Here is a 21703-nt window from a genome sequence, read left to right as displayed (position 1 = left end):
ATGACTTTTTAAATTTTTTTTTTTTTATTATTATTATTATTTATATATATATATATATATATATTTTTTTTTTTATAAGTAGTTGAATTCAATAAGACAATGTGAATCAAGGTTTAGACATGCGGCCCAAGTATAGTCGCCTAGACACAAATTTTCTTTCAAATCCTTTGGGCAACCTTACTGAAATGGCCAGGTAGGGGAGGGCGAACAAGAGAGGCAGAATCCATTTTGGCATGAGCTACTCCCACATAGTGGTTTAGGCTCATTTGCACGCACTTCTGGATTCAAGAACCTGTCATGAACGTTGTCCCCTTTCTAGACACCATTTCACATAGGCTATACTTACTAAGATGAGAAAGGTCATAAGTGTGAAGACAGTTCAACAAGTGTTAATAAAAGCCGCCCTTAACCTTAAGGGACCTGAACTAGGCACCAATAAGGAGTTTAGGCCAATATTAACAAAAGAGACTTCACCTATTCCGTTATGATTCACAAACTCTTACCAAATTCAACTATTTTACCAAATTCCGTTATTATTATTATTATTATTATTATTATTATTTTTTTTTTTTTTATTAAAAGAAAACTAGAAACGAAAAAAAAATTAACAGAAAATTAAAAGCAAAGAAAGAAAGAAGCTAGCATCACCATGTTTGGCTAACCTCTAGAAGACCACGGGGGAGGCCATCTATGCTTCATTCCAAGCTCTGATGTTGTTTGGACCCAAAATGTTTGTAGGGTAAAAATCCCTCCTGTGAGAGCTTGTAGGAAAAGAACAAAGATACTTCTCGTCGAAGAATTGGAAGCAATTTGGCTCGTAGGAGGAGTAATATTGCCCCCCAAGTATCTTTGTTGGCATAGAATTAGCCACAGATTGGCCATTATAGACGACCACTTGTTGGTTTGAATTCTCATGATCAAGAGCCTCAAAAACAACAATTAGGTCGCCTAGATCATATTTAATCACCGCTTGGCTATTAGAATTTTTAAGAAATTCCTTTTGGTGATCAACAGAATGAACATGGGCTCCATCTTGCCCCCCATGCATCTGATCAGTAGCCACGTATTTGGCTTGATCAGTGGAGAAATCAGATATTTGTTCAGCGACAATTGTATTGTCAGAAGAACAATCTTGTTGATGACCTTTTCCATGCACAGCCTCTGTGTAAGGCTGTGACTCACCAGTGAGACCCTTTGGTTGATTGCCACCTATAGGCAAGTTAGTCTCATAAACGACCTCTTCTCGAGCGTTCTGCTCAATTTCTAGGTCCCAATCGCGAAACCTCTGCTTTGTTTTTGCGATCAAAATGGCCATGTCCCTGGCTTGCTTTTCTTTATTCTTCTCGATGTTGGCCATGATGATCGCGAGCTGTTCATCAATGCTTGCCCCCTCTGGGATGGGAATAGGCATAAACTCATCATTAATGGCAGTATCGCCAGTGGTGGCAACATTGACCATCTATTTACTTTAGGAATTTCTTTTGGTAAAGATTTTCCCCTAGCATCTCAATGATGGCGAACAAATGCAAAAAGACTCTAGTGTAGTCCCACTGGGCGTGCCAAAATGTTTGGCTCCAATTTTGTTGCAGCTGGTCAACAGTCTCTTTTCTGCGCGGGCGTGCCAGCACCGTTCGGGTGCGGTCGTCGGGGGTGTCCCTTGACCTGACTTCTTTCAAGCAATTGTGGACGAGGAGAGCACCAACCTCGTCGTGGGATTCTTTGTGCCTCGTGGTGAGGACTTTTGCTAATCTTCTTGCGTCACCAAATCGATACTCGATGTTGTAGATCGAGCAGAGCGAGAACCACCGGAAAGTAGAGAGAACTTGCTAAAGCGTGACTTTAGCTTGGCTGGGTTGCTAGGGCGTTACCCTTGCTTGGCTGGTTCTGTAACCGTTGTGGTCGCGGCACTACCGTCGGCTCCTGAGGAGACTAGGACCGAAGCACGTTGACAGAGGGTTTGGTGGCACTGAAAGTCGGCTTCTGAGAAGACTAGGACTAGGAGTATGATCACCGGTAAGAGAAAGAGAAGGAGAGGAGTTGCTCTTAGAGAGGTTTGCTCTAGAGAGAACTTAGATCATCTTAGAGATGTTGTTGTTGAATGTGAATGTGTCTATTGTGTTTCAATGTAACCTCTATTTATAGGCTACCATGCCAACTACTTTGGCATTAAACAAATGAAAGTGGAGCACTAATTGGAGATAAGGGAGGTGGAGGTGTAGGTGGAGCACTAATAGGAATGATGAATTTGGGAGATAAGGGAGGTGGAGATGGAGGTGGAGCACTAATAGGAATGATGAATTTGGGAGATAAGGAAGCACTTTCGGCTCCTTTATTCCTTCATGTATATCTCCATCAGAAATTCAGATTCTGGCCATGATGTCTTCATAAAAAATGTTCCACTATGAATCTATATCATGCTGACCAAATTTCAGAGCTTTCTTCCATGTGGTTGGGCCGAAAATGCTGCTGGACCTCTTACAGGTCCAGTTTTCCAGTTTTGCTTCTGTAGAAAATTGGGCTGATTGTTTGAAGGTCTTCCAGTCAAAAAAAGCTCTTGCACTCTTCATAAGAAATGATCCTTGGGCTGTCTAGAATGGATCTGGAAAGTTTCAGCACATTTCGATTTCATTTGGTTAGTCTGCCACCCCTCCTTCCTTGTCTAACTCGGTTTTTCCTAGCCGAAGTAGGAAAATATGCTAAAGTTGACTTGTCATACTTCCATAGTAGGCTTTATTTAGCCTCTAAATATATATTTCGAGCTTGTCGACAATATATAGCTTGAGCCACTGATATTGGCTCAATTTCTCCAAGACGTGCCTTGTTAGGCCAAAATGTTCATTTTGGGTCCAAACAGTAAGAAAGGCTAGCAGTTTCACATGAAAGGCTCCAACCTCACATTCTATTCAACAGTCTCAAACAAAATAAAAAATTTATGATTTTTTGACTTCAAAAAAATAGTACCTCCGGTTCATGGGAATTAGCCGATACACAGTGGAACCTCAAGGTATACACAAACATCCCAGCACATCTGGCCTGGGGTTCTGGCGGATGCAGATCAGTCTCGGGTGAGCTTCAAAACCTTAGATGATCACATTAAGATTAAACGACCTTCTTCTCCCTCTTGTATCCACTCTATTGTTTTGAAAATGATTCTGTACTCAAACGCAGAACACAGAGAATGAGATAAATCATAGCTTAATCTGTTTGGTCGACATCCTTGCAATTACTCATGTTCTGAATGTTTGCAAAATTGATGCAAAAATTAAGAAATGGGATTAGTGATTTTTTTCTTTTGATGAAATGAGTGATAGCAGAGGAGCAACCTCTCTAACACTCCAATTTATTAATCCAAAAAAATGTGAATGACAACGGAGGGGGATTTAACCAACACTTCAGGAATAAACAAACAAAAACGAACAAGTTAATGAAATCTAAAATGTGAAAGACTCAAAACATCACTCTCATAAAATGAAAAGATAAATGGAGGATGCACATCCCACCATACTTTGCTCCGACAAAGATATTCCATGATTAGCTAGAGCATCTGCTATCTTATTTCCGTCTCTATTAATTGTATGAAGATTTGAAGTTCATTTGTGAGATCTTGTATAAGCAATTTAACCAACGTACTCATAGTTGTCAAGGCACAAGTGAAGGAGAGCGAATATAATCAAGTACAGTAGATGAATCTACCTCCAGCCACATTTGATTAGTAATGTAGCCACTAGATGTTATAATGTAGCAGTTCTCTGTCTTTGTTCCTTTTATAAACTAGATATGTAAAAAAAATAGATGTTATTGTCCACAGAAGGTTGATGTAGCTCCCCTGATTCCTGATTTGATGTTTCCAAACTGCAATCAACTTCCTCATTCTCGATCGCCAGAATAGACTTATTCCTATTAGACATGCAGCATTATTTTCCAAAATTCAGAATTGCTGTAAAGCTAGCAAGCTTCACGTAATAAACTGTTGAGAATATATACATCCCACATGGGAAAAATGGGATCTTGCCTATGGGTTTATAAGGGTTTGGGCCAGTCCATCCATTGCCAATTGGTTTTGGATGTGAACCCAGATTACTTTATCATGGTATCAGAGCGGGTTACCCACGTGTGCATGCATCATGGCCACACGGGCTCCACGTCACCCAAAGTTGTCCACGTGTATGGCTTGAAAATTCGCCACATGTGCGGGGGCGTGTTGAGAATATATACATCCCACATGGGTGCGGGGGCGTGTTGTGAATATATACATTCCACATGGGAAAAATAGGACCTTGCCTATGGGTTTATAAGGGTTTGGGCCAGTCCATCCATTGCCAATTGGTTCTGGATGTGAACCCCAGATTACTTTATCATAAACATCATTCTTAATGAATTAAGGTAATTAATTAGCCATGGCTGCATCAAGCCAGACTTACAAATCCAATACTAAGTTCTCGTGTACTGGTGTACATATTGGCTGATCCTATGACAGTTTGCCCTCCACGACTGATATGCATGCATATTCTCAAATTTGCCCAACTTTTGTGGAGCTCATTAATTTCAAGAGTTTCATATATTTGAAAACCCTTCAGGTAATTAACTCTTTTTGAGCTTACATTCATAAGTTTAGAAACCAAATTACGTGAGTTATTTTATCAGAAAGATTACAGTAGTCATAACAAAAAAGGAAACAGCACCTAATGTAGGATTAGATCAATGTTTTAAAACGCTAAAGGTGTACCCGAGGCGTTTTCGTGGGAGCCTTGCAGCCTTGAGGCATAAGGCGCATAAGGCGTAAGCCTTACGATATAAATTTTTGTTATACACACACACACATACATAAACAGAAAACATTAATACATAAAAATCCACAAATATGTTTAGATATGTATCACATTCATAATTCAAACTCAATACATATCAAATTACCCAGAGAAACCGGAATCATACCTTCTAGACTGTTGTCACTCAGAGCAAGCTCAGAAAGAAACTTAAGTTGACTTATCTCGTGAGGAATTAAACCATTTAACTGGTTGTCATTTAGGTGTAGGACCTCAAGATTTGTTAGAAGACCAATTTCTGATGGGATTTGCCCAGACAACTGGTTAACAGACAGATCAAGATATTTAAGATTAGGGAATTCGAAGGACAAGAATGATAATTCATGAACCGTACCTAGAAATTGAGAAGAATAAAAACATCAGTATCCTGGAGCCAAAACTAGTGTACTGGGCTACTGGCAAAATTAGTATACTGGGCTACTGGCTTTCAACTTCTGAACCAAAACGAGTTGCAAACATAACCAATCAAAATGTATCTGTCTCCAACTTCTCCAAACATAACCAGTCAAATTTTGCAAATTTCCTATGAAAGATTAGAACCCACATCATCTCGATGTCCACCCATCAACAAGTGATGCCCAAAAGTAAGACATTTACTCAGACCCAGATACATATAATCATATATGATTGTCTAGACGGGAACAACTCAAACCCAGATCAATATAGCCTTGGTTCAAACACTATTTTGAAGATTTATAATGGAATCAATTGGAATCATACCTTCAAATGGCGTGTTGCGAATCGAGCTCCAATACCTTCAAATGGCCTGCCGCGAATCGAACTCCAATACCTTCAAATGGCCTGCTGCGAATCGAGCTCCGATACCTTCAAATTGACTGCTGTGAATCGAAATCGAGCTCCTAACTCGAACTCTGGGTTAGGGATCGAATTTGCTACCTTTTGGAAGAGAGAGGGCTGAAATCAGCTGTCCAACACCTTCAGTCGCGACCTTTTTGTAGCCTTTAAACTCAATCTGTTCCAAAAGACCAAAATGACGTCATTTTTTTTTTTCCTGAGCTTACGCCTTTAACGCCTTGTGCTCTGTTTTTGACACCTTTCGCGCATTGAAGGACGCCTCAGCAGCCTCGTCGCCTAACCAGTGAAACACACTCAGTTTCAGGCCGGAAATTCGCTTTTTGAGCCTCAGGGGCGCGCTTTTTAATTCATTGGATTAGATACAATTTATTCAGCGCCTCTTTTCCTGCATCTTAATTTGTTGCTTCAATTTCAGCTTTTTTAGTCCCTTCATCCCTTGTACTATTGCTCGCAACCTCCACCTCCTTTCGTTTGAGGAAATTGACAAGTCCTTCAAGAGCAACATCACTCTTCATTAATTAGCTCCTCATCAATCTCGGCAGGGGTCACCTCAATGCGCTCTATCAACCCTTCAATTTCTCCGCAGAGGCGATGAGGGTTGCTCTCATGAATGTCCAGGTAGTTAGAGGCCAAAATCCTGAACCCACTCACAGTGCAATACGACATATGAATGTGCACATCCATTCGACCAGGACGCAACAATGCAGGGTCTAGTTTGTCCTTGTGGTTGGTTGTGAACACAATAATTCTTCCATCAGCGCAGCTTGACCACATACCATCTATGAAATTCAGTAGTCCCGAGAGTGTAAACTGCCATTATCAAACACCAAGCCAATTCTCATATATTCGTTAGAAATCAAATATATAAAAAAGTGCCTAATAAATAATTTAATATAGATTACTCAGTACTCACGTTGGTGTCAGATTGTTCACTTCTCTCATCTTCCCGGTTTTGTGCTTCCACAGTGCAATCAATATCTTCTATGACTAAAATAGAACGATTGGAAGTAGACAGCATAATCGACCTCAAATCCGAGTTGCTATAAACACTCGAAAGCTCCACATCATAAATATCAAACTGGAGATAATTGGCCATGGCTGCAATCAAGCTTGATTTTCCAGTACCAGGTGGACCATAAAGCAAATACCCTCTTTTCCAAGCCTTGCCAACCTTCTTATAAAACTCCTTCCTCCTCAAGAACCTATCCAAATCTTCGATAATCATTTTCTTGATCTCAGGTGCTATAGCCAATGTGTCGAAAGTTGAAGGGTGCTCAAGATCTATTGAATTATCCGAATTTTCGGAAGTAAGCTTCAGGACCTTTTCCTCTTGTCTAAGTGCATCAGCCCGAGCCAACACATAGGGTAGGTACGAGTCCATCACCTCGGTCTTGTGTTTCTTCTGGAAAGTCAGCTCAAATTTACGCTTTTCCTTGTCACCACTTTTTTCTGCTTCAGTGCACACATAACGCCACTTCAGTGTGATGTCGTTGAATGTGTCCACGATTTCTTCGTCTCTGTCGATGGTAATGCTGAGAGTTTTCTGTCCGGGTGTTCTGCTCACTCGAAGACGCTCGTTGAGTGGGCTGATCTTGGTCTTGAGGTACACCTCAGCGGATTCATAGACTTGGTTTATCATGTAGCCACACTTCTCGTCCACGATGAGAGTTAGGTCAGAGGAGTGAGGGGTGTAGAAGTGGAGGAGGATTGAGTACAAGTATGAGCGGAGTTGAGGGGGGATGAGTGACATGAGTTGGTCCGCCATGGACTTGACCAACATGATGAATGCGGCGAAGGAGGCATAGGCCGAGAACATGGACGATGCTGCTGTGGGCATGTCTTTGAGATTTAGAGGATACATATTGTAGTCGCTGGGATTGTAATTCTCTGAATATTGAGGGTTTGGGACAATGGAAGATTGGAAGGAACTGGGATGTGCTTGATTTATAGCGAATGCGCTGGATGAGGAGCAATCTTGGACTATTGTCTAAGTGATGCACGTAGCCACCTGTGGAATTTACTATACCATCATTGTCTATGTGATACATCTATCTAAATGAGGATGGCATTTCTGGTAACTCCATCACAATTCAATTTCTCTACAGAGCGAAGACCCCAAGTCAACTGACTTCTGAGCCTAAACCAACTATGCAGCATCCTCTGAACTGAGGAGAGATTTCCATGAACCTTCCTGTAGGTTTGCTTTTCCTTTTCCTGTAGGTTTGCTTTTCCTTTGCCTTAACATGGAAGTTCTGTTTTGTTTTGTTTTCTTATTTTTTATGTTATATCTTTCCTTACATGATGGAAGACGATGCAATGCTACATATTCCACCTAAAAAAAAAAAAAAGGAAAAAGAAAGGAAGTTTTCATAGGTTTCCAACTGTACATCACTATGATATTATTGATTGGTAATTAGATTTACATAACAAATACATAAATGTGATGTAGGTCCCTTTTTCTTTTTTTTTTCCTCTCTTCAAGATACTATGATCTATCTTGACATACTTATGTCGACGGTGAACTGGTGATAAGTCATGTTTGATTTTGGCGATGAAAAACACTTTTTTTATTTTTAGCGAATGAAATTTATTAAAGAAAAGAAGGTTACAAAGAGAAATGAGGTAGGACAGGCATAAGAAGCGCCGCTAACCTCCTATCAAAAGAATACAAATTAACGAAATCGAAAATTAGGAAGACCTAAATGGTCCCTATTACAATGACTCATCATAAAATCTGGAGGTGAATCCCACCAAGTAAAGCCATCTGATGAAGCACCATAGTTGGCAAGGGCATCAGCAACTTGAGTGCCTTCACGAAAGATATGGCTAGATTTGAAATGCATTTGAGAGATACGATGCAAGCAATTGCTCCACTGCACACGAAGCCTCCAAGGCACCAGATGAGGAAAACGGAGAAAAATAAGTATAAGGGAAGAATCCACCTGTAACCATACATACTTCCAATCTCTAACCCAAGCTAGTTCAATAGCCTTAATGACCGCCATGACCTCTGCAACCACAGAACTAGGGATATCAAGAGTAGAAGAGAAAGCACCTATAACCAAGCCTTTATAGTCTCTATAAACACCACCATAGCCAGCATGGTTGGAGTCCACTTTCCATGCACCATCAGTATTAACTTTGATCCAACCGAAAGGGGGGGTTAACCAATTTACTTCAATAATTCGAGGCGCCCGACGAGGTTTGCATATAGCACCTATTCTTTTAATGACACAAAGCTCCTGCATATTATTGAACATGCTACCCACCTATAAACACCTATTTAGCTAAACGGGTTTAAGTGTTGCTTTTAGCCTAGTTAGGTGGGAAGCTCAATCTTCTAAGCGTTGTTGTACCAATAAATGAGGCTAACAACGTTCATGCAAGCTAGCTAGTGAGGTTAACGATGTCCACGCGACCTCCATTCCCATCAATCTAGACAGTGTAGACACTATAGTGCTGAACGAGGAACGCTCTAAAAAAAACCCGCAATAATGGCAGTGCTCTCAATGGGCCTGCCCATCCATAATGAGATCTAAGCCCAAAAGCCCAATCTCCTAGGGATGGGAGAGAAACCCACGACCCGCTTCCCATCTAGTCTCACAGAATCTCTGTTCCGGGTTTTGGTGTATATATGCTGAATGCTGATGCTCTATAAACTTTGATTCTATGTTCGGTTGAAACCAAAAGAAGGAGATGAAATTCTTCTTAATATGTTTGGTTTAATCCAATGTCTACTTGGAGTTACTGCAATTGACCATCCTTGCAACTAATCATGTTCCGAATTTCTAAATTGATAAAAATTGATGCTACTCTTACAGATTACTGATGGCTTAATATATAATGAACATGAACACACTACAGATGCTTTGGATAGAAACTCAATCCTTTATATCTCCAATTTAAGCGCCTGAGATGCTTTGGAGACAAATTCAAGAAAAACTGCATTTTCATTCCTAAGTTCCGAAACTGAGTTCCGCAAGTCATTACATCAGAAAGATTTTAGTAGCAACTAGCATAAGGGACAACAAAGAGGAGATCACCTAATTAATCTAGGATTACATCCAAATCATAGAAGAGACGAGCTCAAAAACAAAATGTCTCAAAAGGGTATATATATGGTTATCCAAGACTGGAAAATTCAAGAAACGAAGATGCAAAATTGATCTCCAAGTTATTCAAGCCTGTTTTCTCTCTGCATCTTCATTTGTTTCTTCAATTTCAATGTTGTTAGTCCCCCGACTCCCCTCATCGTTTATTTTACTCCTCTCGGATTTCTTTCTTTTGAGGAAATTGACGAGTCCTTCAAGAGCAACATCAACATCATCACTCTTCATAAGCTCCTCAGCAATTTCTGCAGGGGTAACCTCAGTGCTTTCTATCAAACCTTCAATTTCTCCACAAAGACGATGAGGGTTACTTTCATGAATTCCAAGGTAGTTAGAGGCTAAGACCCTGAACCCGCTCGGGGTGCAATAGGACATGTGAATGTGCACGTCCATTCGACCAGGACGCAGCAATGCAGGGTCTAATTTATCCTTGTTGTTGGTGGTGAACACAATAATTCTCTCGTCACCACAGCTCGACCACAGACCATCTATGAAGTTCAATAGGCCTGAGAGCGTTACCTGCAAACAACAAAAGATTCAAAACACCATGTCAATCCCAACTGAATGCACACTAATTAGAAACGAAATATATAAAACGAGATATTAGATATATATAGATTACTTACCCTGGTGTTAGATTGTTCACTATTATCCTCCTCAGATTCCCTATTTTGTATGTCCACAGTGCAATCAATATCCTCAATGACCAAAATAGAACGATTTGAGGTAGACAGCATTATCCTCCTCAATTCCGAGTTGTTATAAACACTAGTAAGCTCCAAATCATACACATCAAACTTGAGATAATTAGCCATGGCTGCAATCAAGCTTGATTTGCCAGTACCAGGTGGACCATACAACAAATACCCTCTTTTCCAAGCCTTGCCAACCTTCCTATAGAAGTCCTTCCTCCTCACAAACCTATCCAAATCCTCGATAATCGTCCTCTTAAGCTCGGGGTCCATAGCTAATGTGTCGAAAGTTGATGGGTGCTCCAGATCTACTGAACCCGAATGCTGGGTCAGCTGGGAATCAAGCTTAAGAACCTTTTCCTCTTCTCTAATTGCATTAGCCCGAGCCAACACATGTGACAGGTACGAATCTATCACCTTGGTCCTGTGCTTCTTGGGAAAAATCAGCTCAAACTTACGCTTTTCATCATCACCACCAGAACCACTATTCTTGTCTTCAGCGCACACAAAATGCCACCGAAGCTTAACGCCATCGAAGAAATCGATGATTTCTTGGTCTTTGTCAACGGCAATGTTGAGACTCTTCTGCCCTGGTGTTTTGGTCACTCGGAGACGCTCATTCGAATCACTTAGCTTGGTCTGGAGGTAGACTTCCGCTGCTTCATAAACTTGATTGTTGATGTAGCCACACTTCTCATCAATAATAATTGTCATGTCCAACGATCGAGGGGTGTAGAAGAATTGGTGAATAAATGAGTAAATATATGAACGCAACTCAGGAGGAAGGAGTTGGTCCACCATGGAGCGGACCAACATGATGAATGCCGCCATTGAGGCATAGGCCGAGAACAAGGACGAAGCCGAGGTGGGCATGTCTTTGAAATCGATAGGATACATTGGAAATGTGACTGTGAATCTCTGAATTCAGGTTATGGGACGAGGGATGAAGACGAAGGTGTATGTATTGATTTATAGTGAGTTGGAATGTAGGATGAGTAAAAGTTTCGGACAAATATCGAATATGCAGATATGCAAATTGTGTCTGAGCTGGTTTTGCTTAAGTTCTAAGCATTGTCATGATATGTCAGTGTCCAAGCCGTGTGGAGAATTCACATTTCCCAAGCCGTGTGGAGAATCCACATATTCCATATGGGCTATAGGCATATATGGCATGTACAACTTTACTGCCTCGTCAACCTTAATGTCACGACAAATCATGACAATGGCTTTCAAAAGAGGAAGCATGAGTGCATGACATGTGATTTCAAAAAGCAAAGCATGGTAAATAATTTCAATTTTCAACAAACATGGCATGAAAATTGATTTGGGTTTAGAGTTTAGGGGTGCTATCTACTTTGAGAGACAGCTGTAACAAATGTTTAATTAAGCGCTATATATTATCATTGTTTGGACCCAAAATAAGCATTTTGGCCTGACAAGGCGTGTCTTGGAGAAATTGAGCCAATGTCAGTGGCTCAAGCTATATATTGTCGACAAGTTCAAAATATATATTTAGAGGCTAAATAAAGTCTACTATGGAAGCATGGAAGCATGGAAACATGAAAAGTCAACTTTAGCACATTTTCCTACTTCGGCTAGGAGAAACCGAGCTAAACAAGGAAGGAGGGGCGGCAGACTGACCAAATGAACTTGAAATGAGCTGAAACTCTGCAGATCCATTCTAGACAGCCCAAGGATAATTTCTTATGAAGAGTGCCAGAGATTTTTTTGAGTGGAAGGCCTTCAAACAATCAGTCCAATTTTCTACAGAAGCAAAACTGGAAAACTGGACCTGTAAGAGGTCCAGCAGCATTTCCAGCCCAACCGCATGGAATAAAGCTCTGAAAATTTGTCAGGATGATCTACACTCATAGTGGAACATTTTTTATGAAGAAGTCGAAGGCTCATTCTGAAGGCTTGTTGGAGAAATAATTGAAGGAATAAAGGGGCAGAAACTGACCTAAAACCAGCTCAATATTCACATGTTCATGTTTCCTACCCACATGAAGAAAGCTAGATGCTTTTCTTTTTTTCCTTGGATATATTTTTCTACTACAATCTCTTTAATAGATCATCATCACTTCCATGTTTTTGCACCTTCATGCCTTGCTTTCATTTCATCATTTCTCTATCTTTTCCATATTTTACAAATCACTTTCATACTCCACTTTCATTATTTTTCTTCCACTCATCATTTCACTCTTCTTTTTCTTCCCTATATAAACACCTTCTCCTCTCATTCTAGAACACACATTCACATTCAACAACAAAATCTCTAAGATGATCTAAGTTCTCTCTAGAGCAAACCTCTCTAAGAGCAACTCCTCTCCTTCTCTTTCTCTTACCGGTGATCACACTCCTAGTCCTAGTCTTCTCAGAAGCCGACTTTCAGTGCCACCAAACCCTCTGTCAACGTGCTTCGGTCCTAGTCTCCTCGGGAGCCGACGGTAGTGCCGCGACCACAACGGTTACAGAACCAGCCAAGCAAGGGTAACGCCCTAGCAATCCAGCCAAGCTAAAGTCACGCTTTAGCAAGATCTCAATACTTCCCTGTGATTTCGCTCTGCTCAATCTGCAATATTGAGTATCGACTTGTGAACAAGAAGAAACTTCAGCAAAGTCCTCACCACGAGGCACAAAGAATCCCACGACGAGGTTGGTGCTCTCCTCGTCTACAATCGCTTGAAAGAAGTCAGGTCAAGGGACACCCCCGACGACCGCACCCGAACGGTGCTGGCACGCCCGCGCAAGAAAAGAGACTGTTGACCAGCTGCAGCAAAATTGGAGCCAAACAATCATAACATTCTACATTTAAATTTTCCGAATATATGTTTTGCAGCTTTTTATACAAATAGGATTCTTAAAAGTGAATTTAATTACCTAACTAGTAATTATTCTCGTAACACAACAAGTTGGTCATTTAATAAACAGCTCATATTTACTGGCCTATATTTCTGATGAAAGTTCATTCCATGTTTCCCTTTCTTAGTTTGCTCTCTTTGCGAAACCCTAAAGCCGGTGGCGGTTCTTTCAGACTGGAAATCACTCTCGTCCGGCAACGGCTTGATGTTTGGGTTGGCCCCGACCTCTTCGACGTTTCCAGGCTGCTGCCGGACGGGTACTGAAGCTATGGCTGTGGAAGCTCTTGGTTGGGGTTCTCCTTAAGGTTTTTGCAGGTCGGCTTTCGGCTTCTGGTCTTGGTGGACATCACTTAGGCGGATTTTCGTGCTGAACAAAACTGGAGGGCCTCGTCACCGGCAGCTTGGATTGGCGGCGTCGTGGTTCTAATGCGATGGCAACATAGATCGTGGGACGCTGGTCAATGGGATGCTGTTTCGTAATGGCTGGTGTGGAGGCGATGTGGATCGCGGTGGCGCAGGTCAGGGAGATGTGGATCGCTGCAAAATGGGTCAGGGCGGAGCTCTACCAGAGCTGTGATGTGCGGCGGTGAGGATGCAGATGAAAACTGGGCCTGGGTCAAGCTGGGCTGCGGGAACATTGGGTGGAACCCTCCCTTGGGTTGTCTGTTGGGACAAAAATTTGGGCTGGGTTTTTAACTTTAGGCCTTTTTTAGTTTAGTCTTTTTATTACAATAATTCCCTATTTTATTAGGGAGCTATGCTTCTAGGTTTTTTTAGTGAGCGTCATCGAGTCTAGTTTACTCGACCTATTTACTATGTAGTAGTTAATAGTTTATAGGCTCCTTTTATGAACACTGAACCGTCAAATGATTGGACCTAATCTATGTATCACTATGCTACTACCACAAATTCTTTATCTACCTCATGACGGTAGAGGGAGCTAGGATATGTAATGGCCATTTCTGGCTTGAGTTATCAATATATCGACATGATATTCATCAAAAAAAAAAAAAAAAATTATCTTTCTTATTTCATATTTTTTTTTATTATGACTTTACCTTCCGTCTTTATCCTTATTAGATTTTAGACAATCTGTGTCTCGTAAGTTGGTCCAAATTTGATAGAAAATCTAATGAAATGGATGGTTGAAAATACAAATTATTACAATTGTTATTTCGATGACCACTTTGATGAGTTGATCATATAATTATACAGTGTGTACTGAGTATTATGATACAACTGCACCGATGAAACTTCGTCCAACACTTTTAATAACGAAGTATTCGTGAGTAAAACATTGTCAACAAAAATTTGTCGGGTGGATTTTGCCAATGAAAATGTCATCCACATAAGTGTTACCTTTGACAACAAATTTCCGTCGACTATAGTGTATATTGCTTGAGTTCGGAGAAGCAAAAGTTTGATATTTGATGTTCTTGACTCTTGAGTATATTAACCTTTGGGTTATGCACCAGAGTTGAGATGCGCGCTTTGGAAACAAACACCAGAATCCTTTAATTTTTTTTTTTTCCTTCATTTTGAAGTTCAGCAAGTCGTATATTTTCATTTTGGTTATAGTGCCCATGAGGACAAACAAAAAGGAGACAACGCCTTCATACTTGAGCATCTGAAAGAGAAGATTCAAGTTCATCATCGCTACTGACTGAGCTCCGCTTTTCTGCGTTTTGATCTGTTTCTTGAATTTCAGATTTATTAGTCCCTTCATCCCCAATTTTATTGCTCTCTTCCTTCTTTCTTTTCAGGAAATCAACAAGTCCTTCAAGAGCAACATCAGCATCCTCACTCTTCATGAGCTGCTCAGCAATCTCCGCGGGGGTGACCTTTGAGCTCTCTATTAACTCCTCAACTTCTCCGCATAGGCGATGAGGATTGCTTTCATGCATACCAAGGTAGTTAGAGGCCAAGATCCTGAACCCGCTTGGAGTGCAATATGACATGTGAATGTGCACATCCATTCGACCAGGACGCAACAATGCCGGGTCTATCTTGTGCTTGTGGTTGGTGGTGAACACAATGATTCTCTCATCTCCGCAGCTTGACCACAAACCATCTATAAAGTTCAGTAGGCCGGAGAGTGTTAACTTGGTGTTAGATGGTTGATGATCTTCCTCCTCACATTCCCGGTTTTGCACCTCCACACTGCAATCAATATCCTCAATGACCAAGATAGAACGGTTTGTCGTAGTCAGCAGTATCCTCCTCAACTCCGAGTTGTCTTCAATACTAGTAAGCTCCACATCATATATATCAAACTTGAGATAATTAGCCATGGCAGCAATCAAGCTGGATTTGCCAGTCCCGGGTGGACCATACAACAAATACCCTCTTTTCCAGGCCTTCCCAACCTTCTTATAAAACTCCCTCCTCCTTAAAAACCTATCCAGATCCTCAATGATCGTTCTCTTAACCTCGGCATCCATGGCAAGTGTCTCAAAGGTAGCCGGATGCTCCAGATTTATCGAACTCCAGTCCGAATTGGATTCATCATCATACGGATCATATGACCCCTCTTGGCTATAGAGCTTCACAACCTTGTCCTCATTCTTAATGGCCTCGGCCCTGTCAAGCACATACGGCAAGTAGGACTCAATTACTTTGACTCGATGTTTCTTATTCACTGTCAGCTCAAACTGACGCTTCTGTTGCGCATGGCGGTTCTGCTCATTCTCTCCTCCGCTGCACACAAAACGCCAGTTGATGTTTATCCCGTCGAAACTGTCTTTGATTTCTTCACCCTTTTCAATCGTGACGGTAATGTTCTTCTGCCGAGGTGCCTTTTTCACCCGGAGACGGTCGTTTAGGGGACTGATCTTGGTCCGGAGGTAGACCTCCGCTGCCTCATAGATTTGGTTTTGAACCATGCCGCAGCACTCATCGACGATGAGAGTGAGGTCGGAGGGGCGAGGGGTGAAGAGGCGGCCGAAGGCCGAGTAGATGTAGTAGCGGAGCTCGTGGGGGATCAACTGATCAACTATGGAACGGACCAACATTATGAATGCGGTGAGGGAGGCATAGGCTGAGAACAAGGACGATGCCGTTGTGGGCATGTTTGTGAGATTGAGACTCTCAAAATTGAGTGGAAACATGACGTAGTTGGATTTGGTTCCTCTACGTTTGGGAGGAGGTACATTGAAGGAGGTTTAGGCTTTATTTATGGTGAGCTGGATGAACTTGGGCAGCAAGGAAAAGTCTACGTCGGTTTGCTTAGTTTTGAAGCAAATTTCTCTGTTTCAGTCGGTTTATGACACGTGGATCAATTCCATCTGGATTAGAAATAGTGCTCATATATGCCACAGGGATAAAAGGTGTGTTCCTATATATAAGGAAAGAACAACTGTACAACCATTGTGACTCAAAAATAAAGCATTAAAAAAAACAAACAAATTTAAACCTTGGTGGGTGAAATATTGGGTTTTAGGTGTGGCAAATACAACTTTACAAGACCGTGACTCAAAATAAAGCAATGTCTACATCTACTCCAGATAATTCAACTTCGTAGGTTGGTAAAAAGTGAAATATTGGAGAATTCCTTTTTTAAATTTTTTTTTTTATAACCTCTATTGAGTCTATTCCATTGTTTTTAACCTCCATCACACAGAATTTGTGTGGTGGGATCATATTGCTCAAAGGGCATGGGCATACCCGGTTTGGCCACTAATGGAGTTGCCAGATGACAAAGCCTGCCATGTGCTGCTATAAAATTTGGAGCAGTCCTGTATATTTTAGGCGGATCGAATGTAACTAACTTTTGCATCAAAAATATATGCTACTTTTGCCCCAGCTTCTTCTTGAGGCATGTTGATCTGGTACTTGGAAACACGCATATACATACATATGCAGTATTTACAATAATCCTTTGTGAAAAGCTCGACCTTAGGTCATATATCTAGTCTTTTCTCTATTTCCTTGTTGTGTGGTTGTGCATCACATGCTATTGTCTAGTTGATTAAAAAATTTCTGAATTATGTATTTATTTTCTTTGCTGCAGGCACCGGTCATCCGAAAAGCTAGAATAAATTGATATTGAGATCCATATCAATAGCAGTTCTTTCCCGGATCTGTAAATAGTGAGCATCTGTGGCTTCCCAGGTATAAGGCTTCTTCTCTCTGGATAACATAGGGTTACCTCAACATTCTATCGCAAGCTATGGGAAAGAGTTGATGAATTAAGGAGTTTAGATCCTAATTAAGTCTTTGCATTGTTACAGCAATTACATATCACAAATTACGATTTTAAGGTCAGGCTATTAGAATAAATCTACAGAATGTACAGCTAGTTGACCATTGGGAATTGAGGCGGTTTAACACTGCAACTTCCTTTAGTAACTTCTTTGATAAGTATTAGAAGCATATACTCTTTGAACGCAATCAAGTAGGGACACATTTGTTTATTGGCTTCATTGAGGAATGTGTTGCTTGAATAGAATAGGACTAAACCTACCATGAGCAGCATTGTCTAAGCTGTTGAATTTACTTGTTCCCATTTTGTAAAATTCATCACTTGTACTAGCTGCTTCTTGTTTGCTACTGCTTCATTCCTATTTGTCTGCATATATCCAAGCTGAGAATTAGCATTGCATATGCAGTTCCCTCAGATATTATTAAATGCAATTATAGCAGCCCTTCATTGTTGAAATTTCTTTGATCAGAAAATGGAGTCAGGAGCCGCAATATCATTAGGTACCATACTCCCCAAGAAAGGAAGCCTATTTTAATATGTTTTTGCACTGAATTTTTTTCTTTCTTTTTTTTGGTTGTTCTTGCTTTTGGTGCATTTCAGATCTTCGGAAACATGAAGAAAGATGCATATTCATTGAATTTGCTTGCTGTGATGAAGAATATCACCAAACTGGCCGGGTTATGAGCTAAATATGAGTTCTTCTACATTGTTACATTGTTTTTTCCCTGATGAGAAACAAATAGTTTTATCAGTATAGTTGCAGCGTAGTATTAACTGGAGAATAAACTGTCCACTGAAAATACATAAAAGGACCTTAGATGTCCATCTGCTAGACATATTCAAACAAAAGCTGACTGTATATCAAAATTTAAAGTTGCAAAACATCTGGGGCTGACAATATCTATATTAACAGCTGCCTACCAATACGCATCAATGAAGAAGAATGGTACATCTTGCAATCCAGAGGAATGGTGCCCCAAAAATATGTCTAAGTTAAACAATAACTATAACCTTCAAGAAAAAAAAAATTAAATGTTCTAAGGACTATTTTTTTTTTTTTTTGAGAGAATTGTCAACTCATTGCATTGATCAGCGAAATTACACATAATGACCCATCCCTGTGGGACTGTCAAAAGAGTCAATACCTAAGTAATTCAACCTTTTTAAAGATCATGAAGCTCAACCAAAACTACCCTAAAGCATCCATGAGAATCAAAGGGGCACAGATGCTACGGACATTTTTGGCGACATATTCTCAGAGAGACCCTATGAACTCCTTCCCCAGAGAAAACGGAGTCCTTACAACGTAATAATAGTAAAAAATAAATAAAATCCAAGCCCACAGAAATAGGCCCAGACCCAAACAAGAAACCCTAGCAGATGGAAGCCCAAAAGAGTACCAAGCCCAGCTGGAATTGATGAGGCCACCCAACCACTTGGACACGCCAGCCATCAGCCGCCAACCACCAGTCTTCCTCCCTTCAACGACGCCGGTCGACAACTGACCCAGCAGGCCACCGTAACCTTCGCCGCACCAATCCACAGTCAACCCCAGTCCAAGGTAGTTGACGTCGCCACCTCCGTCGTAATCCTCGATTGCCAGCAACAGAGGTCGAGAATCCACCCCAGGCCACCGGCCGAAGCTCCAGTTCGCACCCCAACCGGCTGCGACCACCAGATCTTCCTGCTCAAACGCCACCAAGCATTGAGACCTCGGGACCCTCATTGATCCAGATTGCCCAGGGACACATCCCACCGTCGCTGCCTTGTGCGGCCTGAAATTCCCATCACTGTTGCCAAAGCATACGACCCCAAACAAGAAAACAAGAAGCAAAATTTTGAGAAGCCGACAACGAGGAGCCCCGCCCCCTTCAATCCCCCGTCGACCAGATGAGAGGGAAATCCCATATCCTCCAGCCCAATTTGCAGAGCCGCCGCCAAGAAGCCACGGCCTCCACCCACCTCTCAGAGAGAGTAACCTAAGCATTTTTTTGAAACCCTAACCTTATGTTCTAAGGACTATTAGAATTAGCCCAAATTAGGTGGGAAGCATCTCCTTTAGAGATTCAAACACCCGAAAATGGTAGGAAAGGCGCTACCAGTCTCACATTCTATGCAACAGTCGCAAACAGAGTTTTTTTTTTTAGTTCTTTTTTTACTATTTCAACAATTTTTTGACTTTAAAAAATATTACCTCTACCTTTAAAAAAAAAAAAAAAAAAAAAAAAACAACAACAACAACAACCTCAAGGTGCACACAAACCTCTCAGCACTTTTGGTCCTCGGGTTCTGGCGGATGCAGATCATTCTCGAGTAGTTTCAAAGCCTTAGATGATCACATAGAGATTAAACAACCTTCTTGTCCCTCTTGTATCCACCCTTTTGTTTTGTATTGAGAATATATACATCCCACATGGGAAAAATGAGACTTTGCTTATGAGTTTATAAAAGTTTGGGCTAGGAGTCATCATTCAGCCTTTCGGCCCTAAGCCCGCCCGGCCTGTAGGAACAATGCTTGACCCAGCCCAACCCTTTCTAAAATAGGGTATGGTATGGGCCATGAAAATGAAGCCCGGGCCGGCCCTTTAAGCCCCCTCGAATAAGCCCTAATGATTTCCTATTTTTTAATTATGTTTCTCCTTTTTCTATAATATGCAATTTATCTCTTTCTTTGTAATTGATTTCGTAAGCTTTGTCTTCTTTAATTTTTATTTTCTTTGTTACACAACAATTAATACTGGGAGATTTAGAGAGATAGTTAATTGAATATAACCACCTTAACTAATATTAATAAATGTTATAAGTCCCTTTGAGAGAAAGTGAGAAACCCTAGCTCGGCAGCGACCAAGGTGCAAACTTCTCGTCCGGCGGCGGCCCTGGCACCTCGGCCGACCTTGGCCTCACCAATGTCACGTGGTTTTGCTGCCGGACGGGGACTGAATTTTAGGGTTCAGGTAGTCCTTTGATTGGGTTGCTCATGTGTTCTGGCAAGTGAGGGTCGGGTTTGAGTTTCTGGCAGGAGATCTCTGGGAGGTGGACGATCCCGTGTTGTTGGAGGCTTGGATTGATGGCGCGATCTGTGGCGGCGTCGATCGAGTTCGATGAAATTGAGACAGATTTGTGGTGCTGCAGCTCGTGGGGCGCTGGTTTCGTTGTGTTTCTTGTGGCGGCGTGTTTCGTCGGGTTTGCAGGAGCGGCGAACTGTGGCGGACTCGGGTCGGTGGGGATATGATAGAGCAAACACTGGGGCATGACGCAGCTTGTGGCGGTGGTGGTTCTGTTGTATTTCTTATGGCGGCGTGCTCATCGGATTTTCAGGCGTGGCGAACGGTGGCGGACTCGGGGCGGCGGGAACATGACGGAGCAGGCAATGGGGAGGGGCTGCGCTGGAAGTTGGTGGTCTGGAGGGGGTGGCCGGATCTTGGGCCAAGCCAAGCCTGTTGGGCCTTGAGTGGGCCTTCTTCTTGGGCTACTTGGGCTGCAGAATTTTGGGCTAGGTTTTTTTGCCCTAGGCTCATCTCTATGTTTGTTTGGCTCCAATTTTGTTGTAGCTGGTCAACAGTCTCTTTTCTGCGCGGGCGTGCCAGCACCGTTCGGGTGCGGTCGTCGGGGGTGTCCCTTGACCTGACTTCTATCAAGCGATTGTAGACGAGGAGAGCACCAACCTCGTCGTGGGATTCTTTGTGCCTCGTGGTGAGAACTTTGCTGAAGTTTCTTCTTGTTCACAAGTCGATACTCAATATTGCAGATTGAGCAGAGCGAAATCACCGGGAAGTATTGAGATCTTGCTAAAGCGTGACTTTAGCTTGGCTGGGTTGCTAGGGCGTTACCCTTGCTTGGCTGGTTCTGTAACCGTTGTGGTCGCGGCACTACCGTCGGCTCCCGAGGAGACTAGGACAGAAGTACGTTGACAGAGGGTTTGGTGGCACTGAAAGTCGGCTTCTGAGAAGACTAGGACTAGGAGTGTGATCACCGATAAGAGAAAGAGAAGGAGAGGAGTTGCTCTTAGAGAGGTTGCTCTAGAGAGAACTTAGATCATCTTAGAGATGTTTTGAATTGTGTTGTTGTGTTTTGATACTTGTTGTAGTCTCTATATATAGGCTACCAAGCAACACTATTTGTCCTTAAACAACTCATAATGGGTTAGGTTTTAGCACTTAAACATTAATGGAATGTTAGGTTTGAATACTTAAACACT

The 21703-nt window shown here is 41.7% G+C and overlaps 1 protein-coding gene, 1 long non-coding RNA gene and 1 pseudogene across 2 annotated transcripts; 1 reads left to right on the top strand and 2 right to left on the bottom strand.

Moving 5' to 3' along the window:
• Positions 1 to 5365: 5365 nt before the first annotated feature.
• On the bottom strand, positions 5366 to 7829 carry LOC133717682 (AAA-ATPase At2g18193-like; annotated as a pseudogene).
• A 1744-nt stretch (positions 7830 to 9573) lies between these two features.
• Positions 9574 to 16471, bottom strand: LOC133743241 (uncharacterized). The gene is made up of 3 exons (XM_062171134.1): positions 14924 to 16471; positions 10378 to 11361; positions 9574 to 10270 (listed from the first exon to the last, which is right to left on the bottom strand). The coding sequence occupies exons 1-3, from the start codon at positions 16409 to 16411 to the stop codon at positions 9821 to 9823; spliced, it is 2922 nt and encodes a 973-aa protein (XP_062027118.1). The 5' UTR covers positions 16412 to 16471; the 3' UTR covers positions 9574 to 9820.
• A 591-nt stretch (positions 16472 to 17062) lies between these two features.
• On the top strand, positions 17063 to 18354 carry LOC133739774 (uncharacterized). Its single transcript, XR_009860818.1, has 2 exons — positions 17063 to 17202; positions 17314 to 18354. It is a non-coding gene; the product is annotated as an uncharacterized LOC133739774 (long non-coding RNA).
• Positions 18355 to 21703: the final 3349 nt, after the last annotated feature.

Source organism: Rosa rugosa, chromosome 1, assembly GCF_958449725.1.
Source record: "Rosa rugosa chromosome 1, drRosRugo1.1, whole genome shotgun sequence".
Taxonomy (NCBI): Eukaryota; Viridiplantae; Streptophyta; class Magnoliopsida; order Rosales; family Rosaceae; genus Rosa; species Rosa rugosa.
The sequence above is the reverse complement of the archived record's forward strand: the minus strand, read 5'-3'. Positions and strand labels throughout refer to the sequence as shown.

Coding starts and splice junctions, on each gene's coding strand:
- LOC133743241 (XM_062171134.1), bottom strand. CDS start 16,411: ATGTTTCCACTCAATTTTGAGAGTCTCAATCTCACAAACATGCCCACA. Junction 11,362..14,923: donor CTTCTCTTTCAGATGCTCAA/GTATGAAGGCGT, acceptor ACCTGAATTCAG/AGATTCACAGTCACATTTCC. Junction 10,271..10,377: donor GTGAACAATCTAACACCAGG/GTAAGTAATCTA, acceptor TGTTGTTTGCAG/GTAACGCTCTCAGGCCTATT.